Here is a 21,685-nt window from a genome sequence, read left to right as displayed (position 1 = left end):
TTTACAATGTCATTCAATCTAGTGTAAAAGTCCATAAACATTTCATTTTCCTCCATATGAATTTCTTCAAATCTGGTTGTGAGGAGTTGGACTTTAGATTTTTTGACAATTGTAGTACCCTCGTGTGTTATTTCTAATATATCCCAAGCTTGCTTTGCAGTATCACAGACAATGATTCTTTTGAACTCATCCAGTGATAGTGCGCAAGTAATTGCATTTAGTGCTTTAGCATTTGCACTACTCTCACTTTTCTGAAGAGTGGTCCATTGGTAATATGGTGTGACTTTCATAGATTTTGAACCATCAACCCCAGTAACTTCCATGATAGGAGGTTTCCATTCAATCACTATGACTTGCCACACATTTTCATCCATTGATTTGAGGAAGATCCTCATTCTGGCTTTCCAATAGGCATAGTTGGAGCCATCAAAGGGTGGAGGCCTTTTGACTGAAAGGCTATCAAAATTTGACATCTTAAATAGCTTAAATCGTTAGCTCAAGAATTAAATCCAAGAATTAAAAAAGAGCTATTAGGCTTTGATACCACTTGAAAAGGCCTAGCTATATGTCCTAGAGGGGGGGGGGGGGAGGGGGGAGGTGAATAGGACAATGCCAAATAAAACTTATAACAGCGGAATTAAAAAGAATATGATAGCCAAAATAAATCACAATGCAAGAAAGTAAAATAACCTCAAAATTCAGATCTTGAGAGGTTGATACAAATGTTGTTCTAAGGACAACCTTACACCAAAAACCAGAGTTTATGGTAGGACAATCTTATTTCTAAAAAGATCTTTGTATCAAATCTCAAACCGAAGAGGAATACAGAAATAAATACAATCTGAATTAAAGTAAATTGTAATCACAAATGTATTGTTCTAGGGACAGCCATACACCATAAAAATGGCAGGGCAACCTTGCTGGAACAACTTTTAAAGGAAATTGAATATCAAGCTGATAAAGGAATAGCAGAAAATAAATTCTAAACTATTACAAAATTCTCACAATGCTTGAATTAAATGATTACAACATTCACCACCATACATACATCCCACAAAAGAATAATTAAAGATTAGAAGTATAAATCATTCAACCACAACACAAGGGATTATAGTGGTTCGCCTGTGTGTTCACCAACTGTTAAACAACAGCCACACAGAATGCTACTCCACGCCTAATATCCTCACACAAAGGATATTAGCGTTCACTAACAAAATAGGTTTTTCCAGGTTCACCCAAAACCTTTACAATTGTGTCTTTGTCTATGGGCTTACACAATTAAAAAAACCCCACTTCTGAGTTTTCCTGGCTCTCCTCGGATAACCAATACAACAAGATTTTTCTGGCAAATCTTGAAAGAAACCAAAACAGAAAGAAATTTACAATTAAATGTAAAATACCTGATTATCTCCTTCGTTGTAGCAGCCCGGTAGAACCAAATCAGAGTAGATGATTGAATGTCCAAGTTCAATGTCCAGTACTTAATTACAATGGTTCTAATTCTAATAGATTTTAAATTAAAACCAAATAGGGCTTGCCTTAATTGATTTTGATTCTAAAGAAAGGGAATAACAATTCCTCTTATCAAATTAGATTGGAATAGCAGAAACAAAATCAATTAAATAAAGCTAAGGAAAGAGAATATTAAATAAGCACACTTAGCTTAGATGGAGCACAGAATTATCTCTCAGAAGTTCGACGAAGATTGGCTTGAATGGATTAATTAATTCGATGATTTCTTCTGAGATTCGTGGCCTATTTATAGGTGAGTAGATCGCGTCTTCGACTGGTCTAGGGAGCTCTTCGACTAGTCGAAGCAAAACAGATATTTGAAAAAATTAGGCGCGATAAGCTTTGACCGTCCTACGACTGGTCGAAGGTCTCCTTCGACTGGTCGTAGGTCACCTTCGACTGGTTGAAGAACCTGAAATACATCGCTGGATTTTGAGTCGAAGATTTTCGACTGGTCGAAGATGCAGTCGACACTGTTCCTTCGACTGGTCGAACAGATTCCTGGACTAGTCGAAGCCTAATAGATTTTATTCGAAATTTGTAACAAACTCACGACTGATCGAGGAATTTCTTAGACTGGTCGAAGCAACTCTAGGAATAGTCAAAGAAGGCCTAAGACTAGTCGAAGAACAGACCAAACTTAAGTAAAATAAACATTCGATTTATGTATCCAAAGTGACCTACTTCTAAGGTCAACATAAGGTCAGTCAAACCTCAACCATGAAGTAAAGACATTGAAACATTAGGAACTAGTGACCTTGAAGTATGAGCCTTGAAGTCTTGATGCAGTTCAATCTTGAAATCTTGATGTAGCTCAATCTTGAAAGTGTCTTGAGTTCTTTACAAACTGCCTTGTACTCTTCTTGAAGTCTTCCAGCTTGAGTCTTGTCTTGTGAGCAGTTCTTGCATTCAAGATTGATCCTTGTACTTGTGAGCTTTGCTTGATGTGAGCTTAACTTGTTTATGAATGTTGATCCTGTTGTGAGCTTCACTTATGCAAGTTATATATAACAGTGATTTTGGCACCACAAATTTGACAACAGACAGGGATATAAACTATAGCACTTACAAGGTGACGATCCCTGGATGTATGAATAGTGTAAACCAACTAATGTACAATCAAAGTCGAGAGGCAGATTTTTGTCCCGTTGGCTATTGAGCACACTTCAGGGTCATAAATCCAGTGAGATCGGACCGGTTGGTACTTCTAAGATAGATGTTTGTGGTGAAGATACCGTGCAAGACCCGAAATCTTGGTTCCATGAACTCAGACTTCAATGCATTTCCTTGGTACCAAGGAATGTCCCTATCATGACAGAGGTATTTAGTAACCTTGGACCGAATTTCAGGATATTCGACGTCCATTTCAGGGAGACCATCGGGTGACATTTCCAGCCCTAGGATGTTTGCAATTGTAGCAGGAGTGATCAATATATCATCACCATCAATATTCCTACACTCTTCAATGGATGTTACCTTGGGATTAAACCGTTCCGGTAGTGATCTCAGTATTTTCCTACAGATTTTAGGAACCGGAACTTTTTCTCCCAAACCACCCATGAAGTTGCAAATGATATTCAGCTTAGTTAAAAACTCCATAAAGGTCTCATGCTCTTCTATTCTGAGACTTTCAAACTGTGAAGTTTGGAGTTGTAGTTTAGATCTCTTCATAGTGCTTGTGCCTTCATGGGTTGTTTCTAATAGATCTCATGCTTCTTTGGATGTCCCACACATACTTATTTAATTGAATATATCTTGGGACATGGCATAGTAGATGGCATTCATAGCTTTAGCTTCAACAGTCTGTTTTTATTTATTGAACGTCGTCCACTTTTCTTTCGGTTTGGGTTTTGTGATGGTTGTGCCACTATCAAGTACAACTTGTTCAGATGGTGGCACATATCCACTTTCAACTATATCCCAAATATCATGATCCAAATATCTCAGAAAGTAGTGCATCATAGCCTTCCAGTATGTATAATTTGATCCATCAAACATTGGAGGTCTAGTGACCGATGAGCCCTCTCCTTTCGTCATATTCCCAACTTCAGTCAAGATCACTCTCTAGGCGGTGAAGCCCTTAAAGAGAGACCCGCTCTGATACCAATTGAAATTGCGGTGAGGACCGCTTTAGTTGAAGTAGGAATATGCCAATGTCCTAGAGGGGGGTGAATAGGACTTTTTAAATTTTTTATGATTTATTAAAAATCCTATTACACTAATCCTAATAGATTGTACTTATCAGTATTACTTAAAAGTAACTCTACGGGCTTCCAAGCCCGGTAGAGGATCCAATCACAAACTATTTAAGAAATGAACAATATGCAAACTAATTTATGATGAATATGACTGTGTATGTGTGTGAGGTGTGATCTCATATATAAAAGTATTAAAGTAAATCACACAATCAAAAGAATAACAATCTCAAACACAATCATTTTTATAGTGGTTCGACTACTTGTCTACTCCACTCCCGGTAATCGCACTCAATCCTTGAGTGTACTGGATTTCACTAAAGAGGTTTCATAGCGGTTCACCTCAAACATAAGGTTTTAAATCAGGCTCACCTTCAACCTTTACAACCTACATTGAGGCTGAATATTTATACTCCCTAAGCAAGGGTCAACACATAGCACCCAGGTTTTAAGCACACTGGCCAAGGATCCATAAAAGGAACCTCTGTTTATGCTCTCACGAGTAAGGGTCAACACATAGCACCCACTTTTAGGCACACTGGTCAAGGATCTTCCACAAGACCCTAACTGTTTATGCTCTCCACAGAGCAAGGGTCAACATAACGCACCCATCACGTACACCCCCGCTAGAGGCCTCCTACGAGGGCTTGTAAGGGTGAGAAACACCTTAGACCTAATCCTAAAAAGGAATGATCACAAGTGTCCTCTGGACTCTAATAACTTACAAATAAGTAGATGAGTCTCATTCAGTACGTTGACGAAGTTCTCCTCCTTCTTAATGAAGAATCTTTGACTTCCTTGACCTGCAACTCAGATGATGTACCAATACGAGGCTTTGGGTTGGGTCAAGGTTAAGATGGAATCTTACTCTATAAAATGTTTTCCTATAAGGAAGATAGAGTGGTTCTGATTATGCATTCAAGGCATCCCAGCTTAATGATTTGCCATTAAGGTAGTAGCTGGAGGATCCTAGAATGCGGAAGTTCATTTCTCAATCCACTCTATTGAATATCAATGATAAGGGTGGATTGAAGGATGAACTTTCCTGAGAGAAAGGGCTTTGGGTATATGATCTAAGGTAAAACACTTAAAAGCACTTTCTTCTTTCTCTACCAGCAACAATAGACAAGTTCTCCTTATATAGGCAAAAGGTTCCAATGGATATAAAATGGTCACATTTATGACAGAGTTCGATATCATCGAGCGTATACTCTCGATAGCATTGACGGTCCGCTCGATGACACAAACTCAAATGTCATACACTTTTGAAACCAATTGCCAACTGGTCGAGGGAATTGAAATACGTGTCGATGTCATAAGATTTCGAACTCCGATTCCATCGATGCAAGGTTCGATTTCTCGACATTTGAAAATGGGAAAGACTTGCTTTGAAATATTTTAGGTTTACAAGAATGATCGAGGGACCTTCGAGATCATCGAAATTTGAATGTTGATAATATCGATAGTCGTGTCGAGGCATCGATAAATCTAAGGAATTTTCATTTAAGCTTGCTGGACAGTTTCTGTCCCTATTCGATGCCATCAAAACCGTACCGATATCATCGATATTTGAATATCGATTCTATCGACTGACCCTCGATCACAGATAAACAACCCTAAAATAATTGCTAGAAGACTAAGTGCCCATGACCGTTAATATTGAGAGCCCTCTGATGTCATCGAGATTTAAACTTCGATGGTATCGAGAACGGCTTCAATATATTGATGCACATGTGATTTTCTTAAGTAAAAATAGGGGTGCCGAAGATCTGCTTATCGATATTATCGAGTCAACTTTGATGGACTGGAGATTCAAATATCGATGATATCGATAGCTATATCGATACATCGATAAATCCATCTAGAGATATATGTGTTTGCTGGACATATTTTGTCCTCATTTCGATGATATCGTTTAAGCATCGAGGACATCGATAGCACATGTTGATTCTATCAAGAAATGTATCGATAAAATCGACAAAGCAAGAAAACTTGGAGATTTTTTGATTTTTGAAGAAGTTTTCTTAACTTAAAACCCTAAGATGTTCTGACTTATTTTAAGGGTTTTATTTACCTGGTGTTTTGGGACATGGGATGTGAGGCTTAGATTTACCAGAGGTGAGCTTGCACACGTCTGGTTGAGACAGACGCTTTGAATTGATCTTCCTATGAGGCTCTGTAGTCTAGCTGACTCAACACTCATACTAATTAACAAACCAGGGCACTTTCAGAGCACTTGGTCTATTGCGATATCAGAGTTCTATACACTTGAACAAGAATTTAAGTTAGCATTCCAAGTCAAAGCACATAAAGATTCAGTATAACTAGATCAGGGATACTTTGGAACAGAAGATGTTACAGCTTAAGAAGGTCCACACGGACGATAATGGGTCAGACATGATAACCAAGGTTTTGCTCAAGGGCAAGTTTGAGGTTTGCAGAAACCAGGTTGGCTTGAAGAAGGTAAATCTCTCCTGGGTCAAAAAGAGAGAGATTTGATGGGGTTTTTTCCCCGTGCTCGAACGGTCGTTAGCCTTACATGATCGGTCAAGGGCTGGTGCACAACCAGTTGTGGAGTCGAGACCTGACTCGACTCAAAGTCCATCGACTTTGGGTTATTTTCTCCGGGGTGCTCGATCGGTCGAGGGTGGTGCTCAATCGATCATGGGTGGCACTCGACCAGTCGTGGCCTCGTCTCGACCAGTCGTGGTTACGCAGATTCGTTCTGCGATTTTGCGGATTGCGGAAATCTGAGTCCTTTTGTAACTGGGATGCGGAAAGAAGTTTTCTAAAACTATAAATAGGGGTTCCTAGAATTTTTTTAGATATATGAAAAACACAAGAGGGCTATCAAAGGTGTGAGAGAAAGAGAGAAAGAGAGAGAGGAAGCTAGTAGAAGGGAGGTTATGCTCGTGGAGGTTATCTACTATGCAATTTATATCTCAGCGCTTCTACGTCCTCATAATCGGTGAGATCTCTCCATTTTTCTTTTATTCTCTTATTGTTTATCCACTCCTGCGTGAGTGAAGAAGACTGTAATGTTTTACTTCATAGTGGATTATTGATCTGGACGAGGTCCCGTGATTTTTACCTCTTTCAGGGTTTTCCACGTAAAAATCTCTTATGTGGTGTGGTTTATGCTTTGATTTATTTCATTGCTTTATTATTCCATAATTCTGGTTTGTTTCGGGAGGTTAGATCCTAAGGTTTTGTGCAAGGCCCCCAACAGGATCCACCTATTGTGGGACCCACTTGGTTCTTGTGTGACAGCTAACCAATGTAAGAAGTTCACCAAACATAATGATGATCACCCACTGCAAAACTCAGGATCATTCAGCCATTTAGGGGGTCTCATCATAGAACATAATGGATTTGGGGCTTTCATCCATCATTGTTGAAACCGATTCCCTAGTTCTATTGAAAGCTATCTCAAATCCCGTCTCCTCCTATGGCTGGAAGCTTTGGTATCTCCTTTGGTATCTCATTCAGTCCATCCATCTTCTGGTGCAGCCTCTCAATCTCCAATTCAGTCATACCCTGCGGGAAGGTAACTCTGTGGCAGACGGGCTTGCCAACATTGCTAGCAGTGGTGCTTCTGATAAGATCTTCCTCCATCCAGCGGATCTCCCCAGGCAAGCCAAAGGTTCCTTAGTGCTTGACAAGGCCGGGGTGGGCCTCCTGAGGCAATGCAAGAACAAAATTGGTGTTGGCTAACATCCTTGCTGGGTATTTCATCTTCAGGTGCCCTCCATAAGCGCTGCCCCGCTTCAGTTTTTCTTCGCATGGGGCCTTTCTCCGCTCGCCTACTCTCCCCACCTCTGTGCTACCAGCTTGCTTGATCCATCCTCCCTCCATAGTCCCTCTTATCTTCCCCGGCCCCTCTCCGATCCCCCTTTCTTTTCCTTTTTTTCCTTGTTTCGGCTTTTATATGATAGGCGCACTCCGAGTCTTTTTGTTGGAACCCCCCGAATGGATGTAAATCTCATTTTCCATAATATTCCTAGTGGAATGTCTCCACCTTAAAAAATTATTTTAAAAAAAAAAAAAAAAAAAAAAAAAAAAACTGTAAATTCATGTGTGGTCCACCTGATGATTAGATCAACCGTATTTTTGTGGCTTTCGATCTTTAAGGTGAGGAGAGCGTGTTGCATGTGTTTGCTGCCATACAGCAAACCACGTTAGCCCCATATGCATAACTTGATTCCACGCGTGTTTGTGGGTGCTTGCAAATACTTTTAACAAAAATAGATCTTTCATGAACCTCAAAATTTGAAGTTGTCTAGTTGGAAAGTGATCAAAACCTTTGCATGCATTAGCAAAGAACGTTTAGTTATGGCAAGATAAAAAAATAAATAAATACATGAATAAACAATTAAATAAAGTAACATTTTAAGTGCTTCAAATAAAGCATGTGAGTGTATCATCATGAACGAAGGAGGTTTTTGTTTTTAACTTTGGTTTTCTCTATAGTAGTTTGTTTGTTTTATAGTATATGATGTTTTTAGTGGTATGATATAGGGTCCTCACCAGGCTAGGGGTAAAATCTTTCTATCATGTATGCCTGGTGGCATCGAACCACACATTCATTAAAAGACAAAAATGAAAAAAAAAAAATAAAATAAATAATTAAAATTAAAATTAAAATTAAAAAAAGTATATGTGTATCCTTGATGAAAGGGATGTGAACATGCTAATGCATCAAACCAAGTTAAACCCAGTACGAAACTAGGCTAGTAACGGGTATGTACCAGACTCCTGACAACTATAGAAGTCTTTGCTCCAAAGTTAGATAGATCAAAGGCAATCTCCATGCCTGAATTTCCAGACCCAACAATCAAAACAGCTTTTTCACTGTAATCTCTCCCTGACTTATACTGGTTAGAGTGCACAATCTCACCAGGAAAGTTCTCTAACCCTGGTACATCAGGTATAAACCCTTGACTATTTTCCCCGGTGGCAACAACTAGAAACTGGCCTCTATACTCCTTGACTTCATTCGAAACTGCATTACGGGCCACAAAAAACCCACCGACCAATATCTTGATCGTAAGATGCAGATTCAACGGATCGATGGTATAAGGGGGCCAAGTTGAAATGGGACACATATTGATCAATGTAGTGGATGAAATCATTCCTAGAGATGTAGGTAGGTGAGGAGGGAGGGTTAGGCATGTGAGGGAGGTGGCAGAATTGCTTAGCTAAGTGAAGGTTTAAACGATCGTAGGCCCTTTTCTTCCAAAGAGAAGCATAACAATCTTCTCTTTCTAAGATTATATTAGGGATGGAAAGGAGGTTTAGGCATGCTGAGGTTGCTAGGCCTGATGGACCAGCTCCTACTATCACTACTATGCTCTCCATCTCTCTCACTAGTCTAGTATTTTTCTTCTCTCTAACTGCTATTACTAATGCCTAATGTCACTGTAGCGGTTGGGGGTGTCTCCTCGTTTATTTATAATCAATGGGAATTGTTTGATACTCTGGCAGTTTATGATGCTTGATATACAGGCATTATTAATCAATCACATGCCATATATTCCATCAAATCAAACTATCTAAATAGCCGAAGCCGCCATAACTGTCTCATGCCCAAAATCAGATTGTTTGACCCGTTCTTGCTTCTGATATGCGGATACTTGTTGGCTGAAATAGGACCGTTGGATATTTTTTGTTTCAACGATCGAAAAGTGTATGCCAATCTCATAGTGAAGTAAGTGTGATGTTTGGTTTATGATACATATAAAACATGAACCCATAATTTAGCCGGTTCAATTCAAATTACTCATGCGTGAAATGTACAAATTTTCACTGCATGCCTGTGTATCATCGATCACACTCTTCCACAGCGTCAAAGTTTTCCTCCACAGTCCAACGGCTGGAGTAAGGGAATAGTTCACCACCTCCCTTTATGTTTTGTGGTTCAACATGTAGCGATCTGAACCATCCAGATAGTGGGCCTGATTGCTCATGGACCACGGCCTTCGTATTGCTAGAACAATCCTAAACTTGTGATTTTTCTAGCCAAATTTGGACCCACTGGCTATTTCATCCACCTGTCCATTCGAAGGTTATTATTTGGATGGCTAGGATCATTCCATCCTTACGATTTTCAGGCTATGGCCCACAAACAATGGGCCCTAAGATTTGAGCCGTCTGGATTATCATGCATGTATGCCACGTGAGTATGCATAAGACGCTAAAACTGAAAAAAATGGTGATGAACTATCACCGTAGATGACTCAATACCAGGGGCCTATTAATGAAACAAGATCTTCTGTTCGTTTTCACTAGATGCCTTTTAAAGGGTAGCGGATAGCGTACTGAGTAACTCAGTACCCTAAGCATACTGGGTAAATTCTGTGGGGTCCTCCGTTATTTATGTATTTTATCCACTCCATCCATCAATTTTAGCAGATAATTTTAGGGCTTGAACTTAAAAATAAAGTATATATAAACCTCAAGTGCACCACACCACAGGAACAGTGTGAATTGAATATCTGCCGTTGAAAATTTCTTGGGGGCCACAGAAGTGTTGGATCAAGCTTGTATTTGTTTTTTCTCTTCATCCATATCTGTGTGATCGTATGAACAGGTTTGACAAGAAATAAACATCATCGTGGGCCCTAAAAAGGTTTCAACGGTGGAAATCATTATTCCAACTGTTTCCTATGGTATGGTCCATTTGATCTTTGGGTATGATTAAATTTTGTGTTCAACTGCTAAAATAAGATGGAAAAATGGATGGACGGCATGGATAGATCATATACATTCACGGTGGGCCCAACAGAGTTTACTCTTATCTACTCGGTACGCAATCCGAATCGCGGGTTGTTTTCACCATTAAATGAATTATAAAATCACTAATATGACCAGAGGTAAATGTGGGGTATCCATGGCCTGTTGTCCAAAGATGGCCCATTTCTTTCCCTGCATCTATGATTAGCAATTGGTAGGCGTCATTCGGGTCCCACATTCTACCAGAAAGAACCCTCGTAATATCTACGGACCCAGAAAGAACGGTTTGATCATACCAAAAACTAGGCTCCAATGCTAGTTTACCACCATGTTTAAACATGTGCAGTGATTCTTCAACCATACTTATGGAATGGTTGTGCAGCAATCTAGACCATCTAGGTTGCCTGACTGATCGTTGATGGAGCACAACCAAAAAATTACTCCAAGAAATAGACAGTAACGATTGACTTTGCCTATTGAATTTGGAGACGCACTATTTAGCCAAAAAAATAAAAAATAAGTTTCCAGAATGATGGCGAACTATCACACGAATCTATCCCTATTCGGACAACTTCACGCATTTGAGATTGCACGCGTAGTTAAAACGGTGTGACTCGGCCGAGTCAATGGAACACGCTGTGGGGTTTTACCAGTGGCACGAAGTGGCTCAAGTTCTGTGGGGCCCACTATGATGTATGTGTTTCATCCATGCTGTCCATCTGTTTTTCCAGATCATTTTATTGCATGAACCGAAAAATGATGGATATCCAAAGCTCAAGTGGATCACATCACAGAAAACAGTGGATATTGAATGCCCACCGTTGAAAACTTCTTAGGGACGACAGAAGTTTTTCATAAGCTTATCTTTGTGTTTTCCCTTCATCCAGGTCTGTGTGACGTTTTGAACACGTTGGACGGCAGATAAAAACATCACGGTGGCTCCAATAAATTTTCAACAGTGGGTGTTCAATACCCACTGTTTTACGTGGTGTTCTCCGCTCGAGCTTTGGGTCTGTATCAATTTTGGTTTCATGGGCTAAAATGAGCTGGGAAAACGGATGGATGGCGTGGATAAAGCACCTTCACCACGGTGGGCCCCACAGAGCTTGGGCGACGTCGTGTCACATGACATCCCTGCCACAAGCAGTCCACTCTCGCCACTTTCATGCATGCATGGAAGGTCAGTACCTGTACACTAACTTCTCTTATCCTTGTATATAGCGTCTTCACCGGCTCATCAGCCACCCGTTGAGAAACGCTTCTCCGCGCTTCTTCTGGAAACATTTAAGAATCTTTTCTTTTTAGGGGAAAAACAGCGACAGGTGTGCTTCGTGGAAAAGGACATTGGACACGTTTGTTCAAGATCCCAACCGTTCATTAGGCCTGGTCGGTTGCTCCTGAATGAATCAATGATTCAGATCATCATAGAAAGGGGGGCATGAAATTACTGGACTGAATTTTCTTCCCACACATGTGACAATTTTTATCACCATACAGCGCCATATGCGTATGTTGAACCACAGAAAAAAATAAAAAATAAAAAATCAGAACGATCTGACAATCCTAACCATGAAAAGTACTGTACAAATAGATGCCACGGTTGTACACGATGTTCAAAATTCAAACGGCTAGGATTGTCTAGTCGCATAACGTCTGATCTGTGATCCATTCATGATTGTCTCCAGTGGACGAACGGTTCAGATGATCATACACATGTTGCGCGTATGGCTCAAAATGCGGCAGGGCGAAAATTCCACCAGCAAATATGTGCACGTATGTATATATGTTATGTCATCAACTGTACATGTGCTTGTAGCGATGTATGCATGGTGATGAGTACCTCGCCACAGAGGTGGAATGCCACTGCCAAGTCATCCCAACCATTGGTAAGCGGAAAATAGCCTCTATTGCGCAGGAATGGCTGAGGTTTCTATGGATGGGCACAACATAATCAATGAGTCAATGACATTAAAGGGACTTAGGAATAGTAATTAGATATTAGCAATCCAATAATATATAACTAACATACCATACATGTGTACCAATACCATATATGAAGTTGTAGATTGTATATGTTGCAATTTTGAGAAATAATACGACTGTATCTTATATTATCCGGCACCTCACTTCATAACTCAATAGCCACCTCTCTAGAAAATGCTTCTCCATGTGATTCTTGTGACACTTGTGAATCTTCTTTGTTGGAGAAAATGACGTTACCTGGTAACAATAAAAAAGCACATTTAACATGTGTTGAAAGTTTGTTTAAGATCCAAATGGGTTTAAGGCGAGATTAATCTATGCGGATGCATGCAATTACCCACAAATCACCTGCATTGGGTGAAACATGGAGAAGTGAATTGAACTCATGACTGTGGGGTGGATTATTATCCCTATCAAATTATTTTTATTTTTTGTTTTTAAGTTAAAAATTGTGAAATTTCAACCCAATAATCTATCATAGCTCTAAATAACTAACCAATCATTTATCATAGCTCTAAAATATATTAAAGATGTACTCACTTTTTCCAATATCATCCATTCCAAATATTTGACATTCTTCAGTAACCTTGTTTTGTAAAAAAAAAAAAAGAAAAAAAAAGGTGTTATTAATTTTTTTTAAATGAATATAATGCCAATGAATGATGTAATAAGAGCTTCGCTAAGTTATTCAAAAACAGTCATGTTAATGTTACGACTGTTACCATTATGCATTACAGGGCTGCAATGGTTGTCAATGTTAAAAAAGCTTTTAAAAAAATTTAAAAAAAAATTAAAAAAAATTAAAATGGCCATAATGGCTGTTATGGCCTGTATCATCACAGGTGGCCATTATTCCTAATGTTACCATTATTGAATACCTTGAGTTTGACACATTACCTTTCAACATTAAAATATTTTTGGCAGGAATGTAGAAACATTTTAGACATCGATTTTCAAATGAATGTCTAAATATTTTTTTCCTCTCCTTTATGCATGCTGGCCCACATGATTTCTTGCCATTTTTATACCTTGAATCTAATAATCAAACTGCTGGCCCACTAAACACTGCCAGAGATCATCCTACATGCGGCCATACATTCCAATCTAGCGCATGTGTGACATGTACAAATCACACGATCTTCAAACCAACAGGATAAAACAAAAATGGTTAACAATGAATTGATCTATCAATTTTTGGTGCATCACACCCGTTCACCAAGATGTAGTAGAGTGCATGTGAGACTTCTCACATGATGGCATATACATAATAAAACGGTCCCACCAGAGGTGGGTCATAGCCCAGAAACATAAATTAAATCTCAAAGGTAGACAATATATATACCTAATAATCACTTGATATGATGATCAGTAGGATTCCCACATACAGCATGACTATCAATTTGAATGTTGAATTTCCTCTCAGGTGTCACTACAACAAAAAGCGGTATAAACGGCATTTGCGCTGCACGTTTATCGGTGCTAACGAAGACCCAATGACGGATATCGTACCATATTAAAAAAAAAAAAACTCTCTCACATTTCTACCCGTCTCTCTCTCTCTCTCTCTCTCTCTCTCTCTCTCTCTCTCTCTCTCTCTCTCTGCAACTCCACGACTCTCCTATTTCCTACCCGTCTCTCTCTCTCTCTCTCTCTCTCTCTCTCTCTCTCTCTCTCTCTCTCTCTCTGCAACTCCACGACTCTCTCCTTCTCTCTCTCCTCTCTCTCTCACGGCTACTTTGGGATCTCTCCGTAGTATCTAGATCTGCTACTCTCTTGTTTCCTAGGGTTTTGGATCTGTTTTCTGCACTCTGTTGCAGTTCGGTCTTCTGCTGCTGGTGAATCTCAGATTCTCAGGTATGATCTACTTTAGAATACTTGATTAGGAATATTTTTTGTTGAATACAAGTCCTTAATTAGGGATTTGCGTTGTCCAATCTATTTTTAGGGATTTGCATTGTCGAATCCATTTTTAGGGATTTGCATGGTCGAATCCCTAATTTAGAAGTGCTTGTTCCATCTGCAGATTCTCGAATCAGGGTTGTTAATGGTGTTGATCTGATTCACAAGTTCAAAGGTATTAGCTAAAACCTTCATATATTGTTCCTGTCTGTATCTTGTCCATCATTTTTATTGAAACTATTTTAGGATTTGAGACGAATCACCAGCAGATAGTCCATTTTAACAAACAACTGTTTTTCTATTGTCATGTTCTGTTGCGATTTTCATGGCGCTTCTTCAAATGTATCCTCGTTGGATGGTGCTAATGCACTGTTGATGTGGGGTTGGATGGTGCTGGCCCATTACGGAATATGGAATGTCCCTCTGTTTTCATGTCTTTCTATTTTCAGGCGTTTGATCTGACAGTGGTTACCATCCTCCCTGTGGAGATGGTTTTTGGTCATGGATGATTGAAGATGCCCACCTATCCCACCATCCAGATCATTTAAGATGGAGATGGTTTGTCTAATTTCAACGAACCTTATTCTGATGTTGTACTGACTTGCAGAATTGGATCATTTCCCCTTCCCATATTGCCGTTAATGATTGTATTTTAGTTTCTTGTTACTCATCATAGTACATGTGGCTGTATTTTTCTGTGAATCTGAGCCGTCTGCAGGTGGGCCACCCAAATACAACCAGGAGATCTCAGCTGTTTGTTTATTCTCCTTTGAAAGTTGAATATTGCCCGGGTTCTAATAATTGTCACCATTTATCCAGTGAGTAGGATAGCATGGTTTTTCCATGGATGGCTATCTACAGCAGGACCCATTTGTATGTGCTAAAAACGTAGTAGATAAGGACACGCCATCATCGCCACAATAGAAAAACAATTGTTTGTTTAAATGATCTGGATGGTCGCAAAGTATAAGAGCTTGATATGCGGGAATCCAGAAAATGCAGAGCAAGATCCTAACCACTGGTTCGTGGACACTTGTTTGTTGAAATAGGACCAATAGGTATTTTCCATTTTCTAACAGCATAACGAATGACCACTAATCCAATCTCCAGATAAATAATCACATAATAGTGAGAAAATCTACATTTTGGAGGACTATTTATTGTACATATTTTGTATCAGATGGGCATTTATTGATTTAAGTCCAGGCCCTTTTTCTTGGAGTCAATCAGCTTGCTATTTGTATTTGCCGCTGTACATGTAGCATTCATGCACTGTGTGAGACATTCATATTTGATATTTAGCTTGTTCTTCAACCACTGTTTTCATTTCTTCATGACAATTAATATGATTGTCACAAGGTGTTGGAAGGAATTTTTCACGGACTTATACCTCCCACATGGATCAGATTGGCGGGCCTGTGCTTTTTTTTTTTTTTTGTTGCATTAATTCAAAAGGGTCGTTATCCAACTTATATTAGGGCTAGAACATTTGTAAGAATTCACCACTGATGGATTTTTTTGTAAATTTGAAAGGGCTATGATTCAACTTCCATGTGTCACAGTTCAGGGCCATTCATCAGGTAGAGTGCACTGTGATGGAGCCACAGTCATCCTAGAAACTTCAACAGTTCAAACTATATGATAGATCATGTTGAGCAGCTAACAATACTGAAGGTGCTTTACTCATATTTTCTATTGTGCAAACTATATGATCTGTAATTTATCTGTGTTAAGAATTTTATTGGGCTGTAATTTAAAGAATCCTTCACCAGAAGCTGCACATTTACAACTAGAATGTTAACACATACATAGACGCTTATGCGTAATGATTTTCAATACATAGATGCTTCTGATCATCATACTTGACAGATCAGGTCCTTTGCTTCTGCAGACACATGAGCAGTGGGAGGAAAACTCAAGTCGATCTCCACAATCCTACACATAGATAGTAGTATTATAAGCTCTGTGTAAACTTTGGGAAATGTAGATAGGCAGATGAAGCTTTTCTAACCTTTTGAATGTATCTTCCTGGTTCTCGGCTTCGAAAGGTGGGACGCCGTAAAGGAACTCATAGCAGAGGATGCCCAAGGTCCAGTTGTCAACTGTGTAGTCATGTGCTTTGTTTGTTACCATTTCTGGTGCTAGATAATCCAAAGTTCCACACATGGTGAGCCTCTTTGATCTGGATTGCACTGACCATCCAAAATCTGCAATTTTTAGTCGGCCCTGTAGGAGAGGTAATTGATTTATCAGCAGTGGTGGAATTCTTTGGTTTCCCTTCTTTCATGGAAGGTCAGAACAAAACCTAATAGTGGCATTCCTCTATGGTTGAATATCATCGTTGAATGATGATGGAAGTGGGCCCCACCTGCCTCCAGCACCTTTGGAGCCCTATGAAATTTGGTCAAGCATTTGGTGCAGTGCAGTGAGACCCAAATAGAAATGATCAATTTTCTATTTTTTGTTTTTTTCCTTTCATCCACAAATAAAAAACAGTTCCCCTCATTTCAAATTTCATCAAGCAGTTGAAAGTTGAAACAACGAAACACTGATGTTTGGGACAGGGCAGTGGGACCCAAATGGTAGTTATCATTTTTTAGGGCAGGGCAGCAGGACCCAAATGGCAGTTATCATTTTTGGGGCAGGGCAGCGAGACCCAAATGGCAATTATCATTTTTTCACTTTCCATCCCCAAATAACAAAAAAAAGTTCACTTGTTTCAAATTTCAACAAACAGTTGAAATCTGAACAGCAAAACATTGATGCTTGAGGCAGCACAACAGGACCCAAATGGCGGTTATCATTTTTTCACCTTCCGTCCCCAAATAATAAACAATTTCACTTGTTTCAAATCTCAACGAGCAGTTGCAAGACCCAAGTGGAAGTTATCAATTTTTTTTTTCCCTTTTCCATCCCCAAATAACAAAAAAGTTCACTTGTTTCAAATTTCAACAAACAGTTGAAAGCTGAAACAGTGAAACATTGATGCTTGAGGCAGCACAATGGGACCCAAATGGCAGTTATCATTTTTTCACATTCTGTCCCCAAATAATAAACAATTTCACTTGTTTCAAATCTCAACGAGCAGTTGAAATTTGAAAACACAAAGCACTGCTACACAAAAAGAGCTTTCTGTCTGCCACCAATTCCTGAGTCAGTTATGAATGTACCTAAAAGAATTGCAGCCCACTTCTCGAAACAGCCCAACAATCAGACTGTAATTTATCTGTGCAAACAATTTGGACTGTTTGATTTAAAGTGCTTGCATGCTGCATGCAATGTCCAAGTATATTCAACTAGGTTTTTGGTTCATGATGCATCCACATTCCGAGCCTCATATGCTGCCACATGCAACCAACACTACAACAAAAACAACTATACACGACATTTGCGCTTTTCTTGAATTTTAGTTTTTATTGTAGTTGCATGAATCTTCTAACTTGTGTACCAATAACTATCTTTCTTATAGATTACATGTATAGACTGTCTAAATTGGGTGCCAAGTTGGCAAGGACAACAGGGTTTAGTGTCCCATCTGTAAGCAAGGAGAGTTGAGAGAGAATCATTATCTTATTTACTGTACTTGTTGCAAGCTTCAAATCGATGTCCAAAGTGATAAGGTACTGTCCCAATTCATTTTGGTACTACAATTCTCTATTTGTTGTTCTGTCATTTTTGGTGCTTAATGGAGAGCAAAACTGAAAGTTGTTGTCCATATGTTAAATTTCCAAACAAATTTTCAAGTTCTATGTTAGTATCTTCTAGAATTTCAGCTGTAGATTTTTTTCCTCTTTTTAGATGAAATTCAACATGATCTTCCAAATTGCATATCTTTGATTCTTAGAACCAATACAAGCAATCTCTTCCTATATAGCTCTACAAAGTAAGTTAGCGGGTTTCTCTCCATTTGTTTGCCAGGTATTATTCATCAATCTCTTTCATAAATAATTGATCTTGCTTAATTTATATTTTTGTCACTTCATTTATGTGTTTTCCTAGAGAGTAGAGGCCCAACTTGTAACTCCTCAGAACCCGCTCTGCCGTAAGATATTACGGTGTATGACGGTTCCCAGCAGGTTAAGTTGCAAGTTATTATATAGAGTTGGTTGGATGTCTTTTATTTTTGTAAATGTTGTTAATAGTTAGTTGGATGATAAATGATACTTGTGATTGTGAATGACAATAAACAACTTATTATATATGGAGCCCCAACATGCCCACACTTTGTCATCTAGAAAAGATCTTTCCACCGACTTTTTTTGATATTATGGTGCATTTGCCAAAGAGTTTTGCGCGAATACGTGAGGAAGAGGTAAATTTTATTAATAACCTAACTAACCATGTTAGTATATTTGTGTTATATAACTTGTTTGCATAATAATAGAGGAAAAGGGCCAATGGGTCGGATCTGAGTCGGGCAAATATGTTTATCTTGACTCATACATGCAAAGATGAAAAGCCTGTGGATGAGGCCTCATCAGTAGTAATGGTACGTTAATGTATTTACATGTAAGAAGAGCTCCATATAAATGTGTAGCAGCAGCTAGAGTATTTACACATTAACTGTTCCCATGTGATAATTATTATTGCAGACAAAACTCAATGAAGAAATATCTCAGCAACTTAAGGCCTCACAGAGTAGCACGACAAGGGATGATTTATTATCTCAAGTTATGGGAGAAGACAAGTATGGTCGTGTCTGCACTTATGGGTTAGGACCATCTCCATCTGATTTGTGGGGTGCAACATCCAACCAACAAAGGATGACTTCCATTGATCAGAGGAGAGATGAAAGATATGAGGAACTACATGCTGATATAGTCTCTCTTAAAGAAAATATAGCTGTACTCTCATCCTTAAGAGAAGTTGAAATGTCATCCCTTAAAGAAACTATGGTTGAAATCTCATCCGCAAGAGATGCTGAAATTTCTTCCTTGAAAGAAACTCTGATGAAATTGATAGCCACTATGAATAATGCAAACAATAACCCACCCACAGTATTCGGTGCTGCAGCTAGTTCTAACATGAACCAACCATCCTCATCATCAAGCCATTGGGTGAACTCTCAAGTAATTATATTATATACATGTCTTTATTTACATATGCACTATGTCCTAGATTATATATAGTTTAGTTGGTATTTAATGATTGATATTGATTTATCATTTGCAGAAACACTCAACGAATAAGGGGAAGACCACGAGTTGCACTAGCGCTGGGGTAATTCCTTATACCAAGTGAATAGTTCTTTTATTATATTTTGATGTTATTGTGTTCTTAATTATATGTGGTATACGGATGAATGTTTATTCAATACAATGCAGTTTGTCAAATAGTGAATTTTATTTTGTAGGATGTGACTAGAGTTCTTCTTACAAGTATTGTCAAACTCGGGGTTACTATTGCTAAAGGAATTGTTTTGAGCAAGGATCCGCTCACAAAAGTAGGGGGCACGAACTTGGAATTGGTTTTTGGGAAGTATTAATTCATGTGGCAATAGTACGGGAGGAGGTTTTGATAAGACCCTATGGACGATATAAAACAATTGGGGATGCTATTGGAACGAGTATTGTTTGGCCCTCTATTATGTGTAAGGCCAGATTTTTTTTATTTTTATTTTTCATATACAATAGAATTTCTTGTACAAGAATGCGAGTACTAATTAATTTCTTTTTATTGTTTTGTTTTGTAGGTTTAAGGAGAGTTGGATTGAGCTAAATGAAAGGATCTCTCTCTCTCTCTCTCTCTTGTAAATGTTTTATGTTTTGTGCATGGGTTTAGGACTGATGTGTGATTGGTTTTGGATAGAAAGTGTTTAACTCCCATTTTGAAATTTGGATTGACTTAAGATCCAATGCATATGACAGGTTGGGTAACTAAATCAACAAGTTAGCCAACATGATTTACTCTTGTTCTTATCAATTTTCTTTATAACTCAATGCAACTCTTGTTCTTTCCATGTTTCTTTACAACATTAATAGGATGGCGTTGACCTTTTTTAGCGTGTTTTTTGTGGCAGTGTTAGATGATGAAAGCCAAGCGAAGGAGAACAACTACATTTATGTAAGTATTATAAGTCTTAAGTTCCATTTGGTCATCACATCAATCTTTATGAATATAATTTTTTATCAAACCAAATGGATCTTAAGCCCCTTTTTTAACTCCGCCAATGCAACTACTTGCATTGCCAGTCCCAAGCCCGGGTAAAGGAGGAGGGAGAAAGGCTTGAGCGTCAAGGTGAGTTGTATCATTTTCTTCCATATTTCTTTAATGCAGCAATACTATGTTGAAATTTTCAGCATTTTTTACAGGTTGAGAAGTGGGTTGATCCAAAATTCTGTTGACAGTGTAATCTTTAATTGCTTTATGTTGATATTTTCAGCATTTTCATATGTATGTTACCCATGTTAAAATCAACTTTCAGATCATATGGCTGAATTGTTGAAATTTTATGTTTCAGGGACGATCCTTCACAAAATTTGATAAGATATGTAAGTGCAAGTTTTCCTTCTTGATCCATGTATATCATCACTAACATTGTATCCAACTGAGCCATATTTTTTCTGTAATAACAGCCTGCCCTTTTTGTGAACAAAGAGAGATAATTCAGAATTAGCAGAGACAGATGGGCTGATAAGTTGTTCAATAGAAAATTTGAAAGGTTTGATATTCAAACAAGAAGTGTTGTAGTCCTGGCATATTGCTGTGTAGATTTTCTTTTGTACATTGTTCAAAAAACTTGTGGCCTGAGCTTGGCTGAGTTGACCTATTTAAAAAGCTGGCAAAACATTCCAAGTGGATGATTTACTTGGAGTATTAGTAGTTTCAACCCAATAAGTTTCTGGATTGTTGAAATTGAATTGAAACTTTAAGTTTCTTCTGAGAATTGCTGGCATTTTGTTTAGTATCATCTTTTTGTTGATTCGCTTAACTCCTTTACTGCTTCTAACACAAGCAAAACCCAATTGAAATTGGTGAACTTTTGGCTTGTATTATTGGTTTCTGCTAGTTTGTAATTGCAAGGTCCCCTTCATGGTTACACTTGTAATTTGTTTTCTCTTTCTGTACCAATTTCTTCTAGCTGAGGTTTACGAATGTTGCAGAGGCACCCAAACCAATGGAAAGAGATTTCATGTCCTAAATCATAGTATCGTTTTTTCTCTTGACCATTCAATTTCTTTGATACAATGTTCCTACTACAATACATGTTTATTTATTTTTTGTTCTTTTTGGTAGCAGAGATACTTGTTGGATTCTTTTGATTACACAACTGGCTCAAAGTATTTGTTGAAGTCAACCTACATCTAGATTTGGAGGTGTGGAGAAAGCATGTGCTGCTCTCCATAAGTAACCAATTTGCCATG

General features: G+C 38.5%; 1 protein-coding gene and 1 pseudogene across 2 annotated transcripts; one reads left to right on the top strand and one right to left on the bottom strand.

The window, feature by feature from the left end:
- The window catches only part of LOC131244198 (probable indole-3-pyruvate monooxygenase YUCCA10), a 49,230-nt pseudogene extending 40,165 nt beyond the window's left edge, over positions 1 to 9,065 (bottom strand).
- A 9,925-nt stretch (positions 9,066 to 18,990) lies between these two features.
- LOC131244577 (uncharacterized) lies at positions 18,991 to 20,377 on the top strand. Of its 2 annotated transcripts, XR_009170403.1 has the most exons (4): positions 18,991 to 19,390; positions 19,494 to 19,541; positions 19,675 to 19,887; positions 20,014 to 20,377. XR_009170403.1 is itself a non-coding variant. In XM_058244095.1 (3 exons), the coding sequence occupies exons 1-3, from the start codon at positions 18,995 to 18,997 to the stop codon at positions 19,804 to 19,806; spliced, it is 576 nt and encodes a 191-aa protein (XP_058100078.1). In that variant the 5' UTR covers positions 18,991 to 18,994; the 3' UTR covers positions 19,807 to 19,976. The 2 variants fall into 2 exon arrangements, 1 of the variants encoding a protein (XP_058100078.1); XM_058244095.1 differs by lacking the exon at positions 20,014 to 20,377 and having other exon boundaries at positions 19,675 to 19,976.
- Positions 20,378 to 21,685: the final 1,308 nt, after the last annotated feature.

This window comes from Magnolia sinica, chromosome 4 (assembly GCF_029962835.1).
Source record: "Magnolia sinica isolate HGM2019 chromosome 4, MsV1, whole genome shotgun sequence".
Taxonomy (NCBI): domain Eukaryota; kingdom Viridiplantae; phylum Streptophyta; class Magnoliopsida; order Magnoliales; family Magnoliaceae; genus Magnolia; species Magnolia sinica.
This window is presented reverse-complemented; position numbering and strand designations above follow the sequence as displayed.